Here is a 13,684-nt window from a genome sequence, read left to right as displayed (position 1 = left end):
ACAAATATGTTCTTTGTGATTGTCAGCATAGTGTTGTAACTCATTGGTACATGTAACTTTTGCATTGCAGCCTACAACTTAGTATTTACATGGTAGTTCTGCAGGACATGCTTTAAGGTGAGTATCTAAATGTTTCAATGGTCCTTCCCAAGTGCACCCACTGTCTTTGTTAGTGCAATATATTTCTAATGTTCTAATTTGTCGATTAATTTGGACTAATTTGGATATTTCAAATGTTGCACGACATATGGGACATACAAGATGTCGTTTACGAACTGAGGCAATGATGCACAATTTACAAAATGTGTGGTTAAAGTGTGAAGTTTTATAAGCGTTCTTGCTAACTAAATGACATATTTTGCAGATAAACATATCAAATGGTTCATCGACAATATCATAAGTATAACCACCCAACTCTACTGGATTCTTTGGTTGAGCTTTTTTCTGCATTTTCTGATTTCACAAAAAGTGTCAACACAAAAACACTATATCATATGTATGTATACAATAATGTCCACACATACATACATAGTAGTAAATCAATAGTATAATGCACCTATCAATGTAATGCCCGACTACCACTAATACAGGCTGAGGGTGAGGAAAGGTCAGGGATGGTGGGGGAATTGATCACTAAATTTCCCCGATGTAGTGGGGATTTGTCTTCACTAAAGAAATTCACTCAGACAGCAAAGGTATGTGCTTTGAGTTTAGGAAGGAGTGCCTTGGGTGCTAGCTATTACATTCATACTAGAATCCACTTGAACGAACTCATCACTAGACCAACGCCACACAACTGTACAAATCCTCTCCTAGCCCCAGTATTCCCAGGGTTTGCAGGTCGAGACTTGGTCGGGGGTTTGCATCGCCAGTATTCCCCAGTAGGTGGGGAATTGTAATTTTCAGTTTTGCAAATCCCCACCTTCCCCCACCTCAGCCCGTATTAGTGGTAGTCGGGGATTACATTGATAGGTGCATAATAAGCTTCCTAGAGGTGTTACAATATGGTTACTGTCAATATCTTTATGTCAATAAACAAAGCCAATAGCAAAAATTATTCCTTCAACAACTAGTGTGCCAAGTGTCTATCTATATGCAGTAACAATTATAGGGTTTTATAGCATGAAGATAGCTGACATTATTGTACAACCTTGCACATGTGACCCAGGGCGGGTAGGTAAAAACAGTGGACCCGGGGACCCACGAAAATCCAACTTGTCATGGAACTTTTTACACTTCACAGTATTCTACACTTGTACTAGGTACCTCTGCAAACAGTCTTGCATGGCCAATCCACTCCCCCCCCCCCCGCTTCCCATCCCCTCGTGGCGTCTCGCACGATATTTACACCAATTAGAAATTATAAATGCCTCTGAAAAAGTGTCTGAAGCTGACTGCATTAATTACAGATCACTCGCTATTTTCCCAGAGCACAGTGTTTCTAAACTTTAGTAGCTAGGTGATATAATAGACTACTGAGTTGTGCAGCAGGCGAACAATTACCAGCTAAGCCATGCTAAGCATGTTCCAGCAGCTCTTCATGCTTCATGATGTACTTGCACAATATTCCTAGTAGCTAGGCGGCATAATATACTAGTATGTTTACTGTGCAGCAGGCAGTGACCGGTGTTGGGCAAGTTACTTTGTAAAAGTAACTAGTTACACATTACATATTACTTGCAACAGAACTATTTAGTTACAAAGTACTAGTAACTGTAATAATATTACATATTATATTACTTTGTGTCCACAGCCTTAAGCTGTCACGTGTGAAACTACCACCTTATCACGTGACATGATTGCGTTGTTGGACAATGTGCAAATCTTGGTTATAAGTAAGAAACTAGTGAATAGAGTAGAGGCTGGTATTATGGGACAGAGGGTAATATGGGTCACATAGCTTAAAGCAAGTATAGTGGGTTAAATCCTGCAAATTTAGAAGTAAAGAGATAGTACCTATTCAGATTATCACAGATATTGATTATAAGTCAACCATAATTCTAATTAGGGGATAATATAGCTCCTAGAATTTGCTATATCATATTGGAAGAGTGTCAATGATTGCCTTTATACCACCCACTATGTTGTTAAGAGCACAAATATGTAAAGTACATTATGAAGTCAACTAATCTGTTTTGACTGTCTGCAGTGTCCCTGCTACCCTTTACATATAAAACTTACCATAATCAAATATAAAGTAGTCAACTTTCAAGCACAGCGTCTCATAATACCCCCATATGTCTCATAATACACACACCTATGGTGTTCCAGAAAAATGATCATACAGACCACCAAATTGTATGAAAGTTTTTGAAATTTTAGGATAATATAGTTTATGGGTATACTTTTCCCTATTAGTATTGTGAAGTACCAGGGTTATAGTTTTAGGTAATAGTAATGCTTTGAAGTTAAGTGTCTCATAACTACCACCACTACTCTAAGCTTCATTCAGTAGGCCTCGTTACTTCGTTGTGGTTAGGCGTTACTCAGAGGATTACTAACGAGATTAGTAACTTCGTTACTTTTAGTAATAATATTACGTCATATTAGACTCGTTACAGTAATTATATTACTTAGGTAACGCGTTACGTTTGTAAGTAAAGTATCTTGCGTTATATTACCTGTTTTCATAGCGTATTTCGTTGTTACCACAAAAGTAATAATATTGCGTAACGCGTTACTCCCAAGACTGGCAGTGACCTTTAAATGCAGTCAGCTTCAGACACTTTTTCAGAGGCGCTTATAATTTCTAATTGGTATAAACATCGCCGCGAGGAGAAAAAAAGTGGATTAGCCATGCAAGACTGCTTGCAGAGGTACCTAGTACAAGTATAGAATACTGTGAAGTGTAAAAAGTTCCAAGATGAGTTGGATTTTCGTGGGTCCCCGGTCCACTGTTTTTACCTACCCACATAGGGCTACTATATTTTTCATTTATTTATTTTTCAAGAAATGTGCAGCCTCAGTTTGAGGATTAGCGCACATATGAAACATGCATACAAAATGTTTTACAATGTGATTGATTATGGGATTACTGATTGGTAGGGGAAAGTAAACTACGAGAAAGAAAACTATCCTTTTCTCTTCTCGTACCATACTACGAGAAGAGAAAAGGATATAAACACATATTCCTAGTTTCTTCACTGTATCTTTGGAGCTGTGTTTCTTATTCAACACTGATGCATAAATTGTATTACTGATCATGAAAGTCAATCCATTTATTAGTTCACTTATGTATACAATACCTCATCAATAAATTTACAGGATTTACCAACTTAGCTATATCGCTATACAGAGGAGGACTCACTGAAATTTTTAACAGTAATGAATGTAAAAATATGAAAAGGCTTTAGATTGTAATGAAGTAAACACAATACTACACAAATCGGGGAATTAGCAGGTTGGAAGATCTGCTGTTCAGCGACTCTAAACATATACTATTACTCCAAAGTCTTCAGTGGACTACTACAGTACTCTATCATACAATCTATTTACATGCATACATACCAAAACAAATAGATGTCAACTCTTACCTATAGCTATCTTTCACAACACTTCTTGCTAATACGGCACAGACTATGATATGTTTATGCTTTATATGTAGTTTGCACAAACAATCACATGACTTTGTTTATGTCAACATCTTTCAGTCACATGTAGTAAACCACAAGGTGGTACCACATTCTAGCAGTACCTCAAAGACTATTTGTGTAAACAAATGCTGCTTATACATTTATGTAGTTTAAAGAATGCAATGCTGCATAATACAGCAACAACCTTATCTATAAGCAAGGATTTTCTTGTTGAGATTACATGGATCATCCAACAGATATTAGATATTTCATAGCATGATAATTGATTCCTACAGAAGGTCAACCATACAATAAATTTTAATAGGTAAAAAATTTCATAGGTTGTTGCATCCATTAAAATTCCAAAAATGTGAATGTGTCTGATGATGCATGATACATAGGGCTGGAATAATGGTTCGATCATTTGTTTAATTTCTATATGCACTACTAGAACACAGTTTTTTTCCTGTTATTTTAGTTACTTAACTGACCATGAAGTTTCAAATCCTTGTTATTAATCCTTTCAAACTTTGGTCATTCAACCTGCAAAGTTGATATGCGAACCGAATTCTTCGAAATAGGATCAATGAATGGCTAAATGTACGCAGTATGACAGCTATTCAGCTGTCCCACCCTACCCAAGTGACATATTATGTATGACCATGTTCTTTTCCCTTCCCATAGGTACAGTAAGATAACGCTGGATCATCCACATTATAAACACCTTGTATACTTATAAGAGGTGCTGTATTTCAATGGAAAAGAGCAATGCAAAGCTGATATGTTCACCTCATTCTTCTCATACAATTGTCATACTGCGTGGATTTATGAGGACAATAATAGAACTTTTCAACCATTGAAGCAGAGCCAGTCAGCAGCTTCCATTATTTCAGAAATGTACATCCCAGCATCTGCTGCAGCAGAAGTAACAGCGCTGCAAACAAAATGTGCCTTTAAAATGGAAGTGTCATTGCCAGCTTTTGTTAAACCTGCTTTTATCAACCTGGCTATGGTAGCAGCAATTGTTGCATGGTAGCTGGTATGGGTGTGAGATTTCTTATCTCCGGAATCCCTCCATTCTTTGGTGTAAACTTTTAGGTCATTAACAGGGCAAAGATTGGAATTAGATGTGAAGGTCAGAAAGAAAAATCCTTCATTGCTTTATTTGTACGACTGCTTTGATGGGCATGATGATGTGAAAACTGTCCCTTTCTCGTAAGAACTTCAAATTAGTTAGAAGAAATCTGGTTAGATCAGCTGAATGCAATGGCCTGGTTAGGGTAACATTGTTTTGATTGACAAATCAATCAATGACAATTTTCCATTGGATGAATCAGCTAAGTTGCAACTGTACTCTGAAGAATACCTTGGAGTAGGTGAGCCATAGGTTGTAGGCACCTTTCAAATATGTGCAAACTGAGGATATTGTCCAACAGGTTTCCCCTAAATATGTACCGAAGGGATGGTAGATCTGTACAAATTTTAAGAGCTATAAGCATAGCCATATCATAGTGTAAGAAACTAGAAATATCAACTATAGGGCTAGAAATGGGATCTTTGTTCCATTGAGCACACCAAAATTCTCACTTGCAAAGAGTGAGTTGGAAGATTTGTTGGATTTGTGTCTCTAGGAATTTATAAGTTCTGAAGCTTGTTCTGAAAGCTTTTTTGTTTGGCAGTACTCCCCTAAGGTGGACCAAATGGCCAGTTGTACTTCCTGTGACATCCCATAATAGTTTTATTAAAATATCTTGAAAGATACATAACTTACACAAAACTTTAAATTAGCAAAAATTAAAATCAATAAAATTTAATGTATGGTGATCTTTGACTATAATTATTAGCTTGCTATATTAAAACCCTGTCTGTATTTGCACTACACTAAGTGAACATCGGGATATTTCATACCTCCCGCGATTACAAACAGGCTCTACGCCTTATAGCCAGAATTCTCTTATATGCATATCTCTATGTGCAGTTGCTGATCAGAATCAGGAGGGATATGGGGGGCATGGTGGCAGCTGGAGAGCTCTTATCACATCAATTATCCAGATATGCTGGCAGCCTTCTTAACCCTCCAATGCATTACAAGGTAGATGCCTCACCCTTTGACAGTGTACCTCAATATGGACAACACAACACCAATATCTTACTTGAATCACAGAGGGGGAACAACGTCATTCTCTCTGTGCAAGTTAACCAAGGAAACCTGCGAACAGTGCATGTCCCAGAATATTATGCTGAAAGCCAATCACCTACCTGGGCACCTCAACACTGTAGCTGAAAGGAGTCCAGAGTGAGTCAAGACAAATGGAAGTGGAAACTTCAACCCAATGTTGTTGTTTTTTTAAATTTAAATCAACCAGACTGAGGACCTTGTTGCAATTATCAGTTGGAGGCCAGACCAGCAATGGATGCCTTCCTCCACGATTGGTCAAGAAAGATCTGCTATGCAAATTCTCCATGGGGGGAATAATACTGTCAGAGATCAGACACCAGCAAGCAGATGTACTGATAGTTGCCCCAGTCTGGAAGGGTCAACCATAGTTTCCAGTCCTACTGTCCGACTATCCTTACCTCATCCTTCCAGCAGTAGGCCCCATATTGGCACGGGAGTCAGTTGAGTGCTCTGTAGTTCTTTCGCATATCAGGTGGGTGTGCCTAGAGTAATATATCACTAATACCACAACTGCGTCAGGTTTTGGTGATATATACTCTTAGTTCTCGGGCCTGCAGCCCTCATGCTTCAGGTGTATATATCAGCAAAATTCCTCACAGCTGTGGTATAACTATCATCTCCCCATGCACACAGTGTTCTTCTATCACTGCACTCAAAATTTACCAACAGACCATTCTGTTATTTGTCATAGCTAGTAGCATTGCAGCTCTGTACAAGTGTATGCAGTTGTAAATGTTAAAATTTATTGGTGATTTAGCTCACGTTTATTATACAGCACAAAAATTTGGTACCTATAATCTATGTATTAGATACACTAAATTTAATCCAAAATAACCATCATGGTATGCATACACCTGTGGTACAAGAAACACTTAACTCTAGCACATGTAAATGTATTTACAACTGTGAAATATAAAACAGTAAAATAAAGGATAAATATATTTAGCACTAACTAATGAGGTAAAAGGTTCTCTTTGTCTTGATGATTACTTAACTGTCTAGCAAGTTCTTGTAACTTTCCTTCAAGATTTTTGACATGTTCTGCTTTCTGCTTTAAACCAGCATTTAGTTTAGCATTTTGCTAAATGTGCAGAGAGAACACTTGAGTAATGATGCATGTGAAGTTTGTATCATGGCATATCAAAACTCTGACATGCACTTATAACCATTTCCTATAGTACATGACGATGATGTACCTATACAACTAGTGCAATAAAAAGATCTTAATTTAAAAATGAAGCAGGGTCCCAGCAATGTAGAAAAATCTCTAAATTGGCATCCGTTCACCAAATCAATGCCAAAGTAGGGATTTTCCCTCATAACTACCATCACCTCTTGTTTCACTACTTTTTATCGCTGTAGCCCCTACTTCATTTTTAAATTAAGATTTCTTTTTATATTGCACTAATTCATAAAATTGTGACTGCTGTATTAGAGTATCTCGATCTTGCTACTCAGCTACACAGTAGATTAAGGCACAATACTTTGTGAGTGGCGTGGTCTCAGCACTGATAATTAGCGGTATGGGTCATTCCATGTCAAATCAACAAGGAATTTAGGGTCACCTCTCGGATTTTGACGAAACTTGGTGTGTTTGTAGTACCTGTGGTGCTTATCACTCATGCAAATTTTTAGCTCCATACATTCCATAGTTTCTGATTTATGACCACAAATATTTTGAATATTTCATGAAAATTTGGTCCATCTCTAGTTACAAAATTGACTGCAACTTTGTACTGTGTAAATATTTTTAAACACAATTTTCACTGATGGAAGACTGTTGATTGACCTTTCCAGTGATCCCTAAATTATGGGATATCTACTTAATTATGGTTCAAAGGTACTTCATTGAAAACTTTAATCCTTTATATTTTGAAAAATGCTGCTTGAAATTTTTCAAATTCTTTTGTGAATAATGATTAGGTCATAGTCTATGTTTGATAAAATTTTTGTGGTGGGACCACAATGGGCTCAAGAGATATAATGAATTACGTTGTGGTATGTTGTGGTATGCGGTGGAATTTGCTGTCTATTATTGCTGTATTGGAGTGTAAACCTCCAATAACCACTCGCAACAAGGCCATGCCAAGTTTGTCTTACAGAGTGAAGGTGTCTAGGTACATTGCAACCTGCATTAGTGACCACCTGTATTGAAAGACCATCTATAAGCTGCAGTTAATTTATACTTTAATTGGATCTTAATGTATAGCACCAAAGCATCAATCTTTTCTAGCAAATCCAAAAATGGTCCTTATTAGACAGGTTGACTATAAATGAGATCATCATGCATCCATAAACACATTAATGTTGTACCATCTCTTCAGTTATACCTTATTTATTAAGTAAAATCTTGCCGTAGTGCACTTACGTACATATCCCCACTCTACACTATTCAAGTTACGTACATGGCTGCATAGGTAGAACAGACCTCCTCAAAAAGGACACCTGGGCACCTTGATAGCCTCATGATCTTACTTTATAATTGTACGTACATTTTGGACCCAAGATAAGTCTGTGGTTTCTCAAAAATGAACACTTCATCACTGGTCCAGGGAATAGAAGAGTTACACTATATACAGTAGATGCATTACTTGTACCAAGAGTTTTTATATTATTAACACTTGCTTGCACCTCAATGTGTGATTTATAGTACTGTAATTACTAAAATTAATGGTTTTTCAAAGTATTTTGTGTTCACGTTTTGAAGATCAGTACAGGTAAATGTTAAATATGTGGTCATCACGTTTAGTTCCTATGTGAGTATGTGTATGGATTTATGACTTGATCTTCAAAGTGGTCGTGAATGTAAAGTAATGTAGTAATTAATTTCACACATTGAGGTACAATTAATGCATGTATATGGTAAAACCCCTCCATTCCTAGGGCCATAATAAAGTGCTCATATTACAGAAGCCACAGAAGTATCTTGGTCTAAATGTATGTGCACCGCTAGAGTGGGAGTACAGTGTATAAACATGTCCTGGTTATCAAGGTATCCTCTGTGGAGTTCTGTTGTATGTACCTATGTAGCCACATAAGGAACTTAAATATGGCTAAGTCCACTATAGTGGGATTCAACTTAATTAAGAAGGTACTTGTGAAGAGATGGTACAACATTTACATGATGTTTATGGACACATGGTGGTCAGATCTATAATTTATAGTCAACCTGTCTAATAAGGACCATTTTTGGATTTGCTAGAAAGGGTTGATGCTTTGGTGCTATACATTAAAGAAGTATAACTTAACTGCAGTACATAGATGGCCTTTCAATACAGGTGGTCACTAATACAGGTTGCAATGTACCTAGACACCTTCACTCTGTAAGACATACTTGGCAAAGCCTTGTTGCGAGTGGTTATTGGAGGTGTACACTCCAATACAGCAATAATAACCAGCAAATTCCACCGCATACCACAACATTATTCATTATATTTCTTGAGCCCATTGTGATCCCACCACAAAAATTTTATCAAACATAGACTATGACCTAATCATTATTCACAAAAGAATTTGAAAAATTTCAAGCAGCATTTTTCAAAATATAAAGGATTAAAGTTTTCAATGAAGTACCTTTAAACCATAATTAAGTAGATATCCCATAATTTAGGAATCACTGGAAAGGTCAATCAACAGTCTTCCATCAGTGAAAATTGTGTTTAAAAATATTTACACAGTACAAAGTTGCAGTCAATTTTGTAACTAGAGATGGACCAAATTTTCATGAAATATTCAAAATATTTGTGGTCATCAATCAGAAACTATGGAATGTATGGAGCTAAAAATTTGCATGAGTGATAAGCACCACAGGTACTACAAACACACAAGTTTCGTCAAAATCCGAGAGGTGACGCTAAATTCCTTGTTGATTTGACATGGAATGACCCGTATATCATTTAAGAGGACACGGCAGATTGCAATAGTTTTATATAAGTCTGGTGTAGCTGGTACCCGATACTACCAGGGATGGTAGTCCATTAAGTGCCTCAAATAGTTTTGTGGTGTCTAAATATGTTCCTTCAAGGAAAGTGTTGATGTGGGAATTTAATGCCATATCTTGAATTTTATACTAATTTAGTGACACTGTCAACTGGCTCTCTTTACTGCCACGAATTCCATGGTACATTGATATGTTACATATAATAGTACGATACCTCTTTTAGTTGGCTGTTCTCTATTTTAACCTGTAAATGATAATGTATCTTTTGCTTGAGGTTTTGATGTCCACCTAGTCTTGCATTTTCTAAAGTTAGCACTTCAAATTCCTGCAAGCATTACATTCACTCCAACCATAAAACATAGCTTATAATCACCTTTAGTAGTTTTGATCTTTCTTCTAATAATGAGTTGTAATCTGAACGTAGTCTTGCATTCTCACTAAAATGTTCTGCTTCTAAAGCTAATGTTCTATATGATAAGACTGATGAATTATTTAAAGCACTGTATAATTGTTCACCTTTCCAGCTTTTCTTGTAATTCTTTAATTGTGACTAGTTGATTTTCATACCTACATACGTATAGACAACAGCAAATGTATACACATGAATTACTGTTAGGACACAAAGTTTACAAAGTACACACCACTACTAACATTGCTTTAATTTCTGCCACTTTTTCAGTTTCACCATTTTCCTGCAACAGTATAACAACTCAAATGCAACTATTGTATACAGAGTATACAGTATTACGCACCATGGCATTTTTGTAGTTTTCCTGTAGCAGTGCCAATTCTTTACTGAGTTCAGTATTCTTCTCTTCTAAGCTTGTTTCTCTACAGTTAATAGTAACAATCAGTGATATACTAATACTATATTCATCATATATTATGTACTTTTGTCGACTCTCCTCTCTGTCAGCATCAAGCTCATATTGTAATGTAGAGTGCTTGGTTTTTAGCAACTCAAATTTCTGTTTCAAGGCTTCATGTTCCATCAGTTTGGTCTAAAATATAGTGAAAATTACATAGTGAAATACTGTTGTGCATAAATGTTGCATACAATTACTGCTTAACGCATACGTACCTGTAAAATCTTATTCTTTTCTTGTCTAGTATTCTCAAGTTGTTCAATCATTGAAAACAGTTCTGATTGGCTGTTTTTCAATGTAACACAAGTTAAAGACCCAACTTAGCAGTACTATCAATAAATGTATAAACAATAATATTGAGAAGTATTAAGTTACATATTCCTTGGTACATATAGATGTAACTATCAATGTGGCAATCAATTCTCAATAGTAATGAGATTATTATTACTAGGGCTAAAACAAACCATTCAAAGAGTTCATTATTTGTTCTAAATCAATTATTCAAATGCAGTTGGAGCAGATTTGACATTCTTTAGATATGCTAACAATGGTAAAGCAATAGATTTTAAAACTTTATGAAAAGTTCTTACAAAATAATGACACTTATAAAAGTTTTACCAACAGATAAGCACGAATGTAGCAATTTCTTTTTATATGGAAACCTATGGAAACATAATTTTAAGTATTTGTGAGCTCAATGCATAGATTTAGAATATTCGAATATTCATTCCTTTTAAAATTATTCGTTTCGTTAGCATTTGCAGTATTCGTTTTAGCCCTAATAATTATATAAAATGAAGGATATTTGGTGATTTCCACTTGCTGTGTTTCAATAACCAAAGCTGAATCTGTTTCACTAGCAGCAGCATTTAATTCCTCTATTCTGGTTTTAGAATCTTGTTTGACTGTTGCGATCTCTTCATCTTTACTAGAAATCTATAAACATACGTACATACATGATGGGTGAACTGTGGAGTTTCATTACACTATATATGTATTAGCTTACTGTCTGTTGTAACTTTTTCATTTCTTCCTATGCACATAAAAAAGATTTTAACGTTGCATATATGTCACCAATACATTTTTTTTACTTTCAAATTACTCAGTTCCTCAGTCAGTTGGTTATGTGCACTGGTCAACTGCTGATACTGTTCAGTTAAATGCTCTAGATCATCTGCCAGTAAGTCATTCTATTGGAAGCAGCATGTGAGCAAGTTTACATACATGTACATTGTATCACTTACTTCAATATCTCGTGACTTTATTTGTTTGATGTGTAAGTTCTCCAGTTTCTCTTGTTCACTTTGAGACTCTTTAAGAGCCTTTTGCTAAAAGGAATTGTGTTACAAAACACGTTAAAAAGTACATACATAATGTAGAACACTATACATCTATTTGATGTACATTTGTTATAAGTTAGACACCATGCCAAATACCAGCATCTTCAAGGCATAAATATTGAGTAGGGGGTGTTAGAATGATGTAGCATAGAAACCAAGGCAGAAACGAGGTTTCTATTGCATCACTTTAACATCTCCTATGAAGCATTTTATACCTCGAAGTCACTGGTATCAGTGTCTAACTGTCTTAGAAAACGGTCAGCCTGCAATGAAAAGGACATTGTAGCTATGTCTCGTGCCACTACTTTGCCAAGTCAGTAAAGTGTCTACAAATGCTGCAAGGGAAACTCCAATCGAAAAAACACCTGCCTTTAGAAGAGCCAGATGTTTTATTATGGTAGACTGTGGTACACGCTGTTTACTTTAATGGCACAACAAGTATTGTATCGAGTAGGCCTGAGCCTATTATGCTCAAAATTTTACCGATTATTCTTTCCAGAATTTCCCAAAAAACTCTCCTATTATTCTTTTTGTTATTCTTGTATCCAGCCTATTATTCCATAATTATTTTCATTCAGTATATCTATATATGTGTGTGTGAGTGTGTCACTTAGTTTTCAAGATGCTGCTATAAGCAGTTTTGTCCAAATTATTAATAGCCATATATGAAGCGTTCCACCTTACACATCATTCTATCCATAATAGTTACAGTAGACTTAGAATAGCTATCTAAAGTAATAATTCAAGTGTATTTAATTATTAGCGTATTATAATAATATGTTGTAACTGCTGTATAGCTACTACGTTGGGTAGATAATAATGCTCAAAGACTTGAAGAAGATACACTGGTATAAGACGTACAAGTTTCAGAATTGCAGATAATCATGCAGTTAAATCCTTGATGCTGTCTGCAGATTGGTAACATGAAATGATCTGACTGCTCTATTAGAGTATTTGATCGTTCTATTAGAGTATATCGATCTTTAGCTCCTTTCAGCCAGCACTCCTGTCAGCTTTATATCATTTGTAGTAGCTTAACTCTTTCTTCTAGGTAATCAAGAAGAGACACGCCCCCTAATTCCACCGATTATTCCCATGGTTGTCCGATTATTCTAAAATTATGCCTGTAACCATCCTATAACTCCAGAATTATTCTCACGAAATTGGTGACCTATTATTCTCAAGATTATGCCGGCATAATAGGCGCAGGCCTAGTATTAAGAGAAAGGTGTCAAAATTGGTGAAAGTCAGTGCAGGGAAGTCAGGGATCCTTGCAACTATGCATGACAGTTGCAACTAAACTACCACGAGCAAGACTCAGTGGATCACTTCACACTGCTTGTGTAGAAGAAGTACAAGTAGCTAGCTAGCAACATTATAATAGTGCTTGTCACATCTCGGCAATGCAGCCGGAAAGTAAAACAGATACCTGCCTTGGTACTGCAGTAAACTCACCAGTATAGTTGGGTGATGAAGAACACTAGCTAGCTACTAGGTTGGTTGTGCTATTATTTTGTTGACAATGTTTCAGTGGTTAGGACAACTAAGCTGCTAATTATACACTCAGTGGAAAAATACAGCACACCTTTCATTTGATGACGTCCACACAAAGTTCCATAACACATTATACAGCATACTTACCAGCTCTTCAACTTTATTTGTTGCAGCCTGTAGCTCCTTTTCATGGTCCAGTAGCTCATCACTTAAACTCGACATCTTAGCTTGTCCACTACTAATTGTAGCTTTGTATTCCACAAGGTTGTTCATTAGATTTGTAATTGCCTCCT

At 36.2% G+C, this 13,684-nt stretch overlaps 1 protein-coding gene across 2 annotated transcripts in view; it reads right to left on the bottom strand.

Annotated features, from left to right (window-relative positions):
- Positions 1-6,554: 6,554 nt before the first annotated feature.
- Positions 6,555-13,684, bottom strand: part of LOC136262729 (kinesin-like protein KIF15-B) — a 60,806-nt gene continuing 53,676 nt past the window's right edge. Inside the window, exons 31-43 of one of the 2 annotated variants that reach the window (XM_066057108.1) lie at positions 13,539-13,682; positions 11,802-11,885; positions 11,649-11,747; positions 11,564-11,590; positions 11,363-11,493; positions 10,773-10,854; positions 10,583-10,692; positions 10,444-10,522; positions 10,343-10,383; positions 10,208-10,258; positions 10,065-10,158; positions 9,906-10,016; positions 6,555-6,832 (exon numbers count right to left, since the gene is read on the bottom strand). In XM_066057108.1, the coding sequence (XP_065913180.1) occupies positions 6,704-6,832; positions 9,906-10,016; positions 10,065-10,158; positions 10,208-10,258; positions 10,343-10,383; positions 10,444-10,522; positions 10,583-10,692; positions 10,773-10,854; positions 11,363-11,493; positions 11,564-11,590; positions 11,649-11,747; positions 11,802-11,885; positions 13,539-13,682 (1,182 nt within the window). In that variant the 3' untranslated portion in view covers positions 6,555-6,703. Of the gene's footprint in view, positions 6,833-9,905; positions 10,017-10,064; positions 10,159-10,207; positions 10,259-10,342; positions 10,384-10,443; positions 10,523-10,582; positions 10,693-10,772; positions 10,855-11,362; positions 11,494-11,563; positions 11,591-11,648; positions 11,748-11,801; positions 11,886-13,538; positions 13,683-13,684 lie in introns of those variants that run through there. The other variant, XM_066057109.1, reaches the window with a different exon arrangement.

This window comes from Dysidea avara, chromosome 8 (genome assembly GCF_963678975.1).
Source record: "Dysidea avara chromosome 8, odDysAvar1.4, whole genome shotgun sequence".
NCBI lineage: Eukaryota > Metazoa > Porifera > Demospongiae > Dictyoceratida > Dysideidae > Dysidea > Dysidea avara.
The sequence above is the reverse complement of the archived record's forward strand: the minus strand, read 5'-3'. Positions and strand labels throughout refer to the sequence as shown.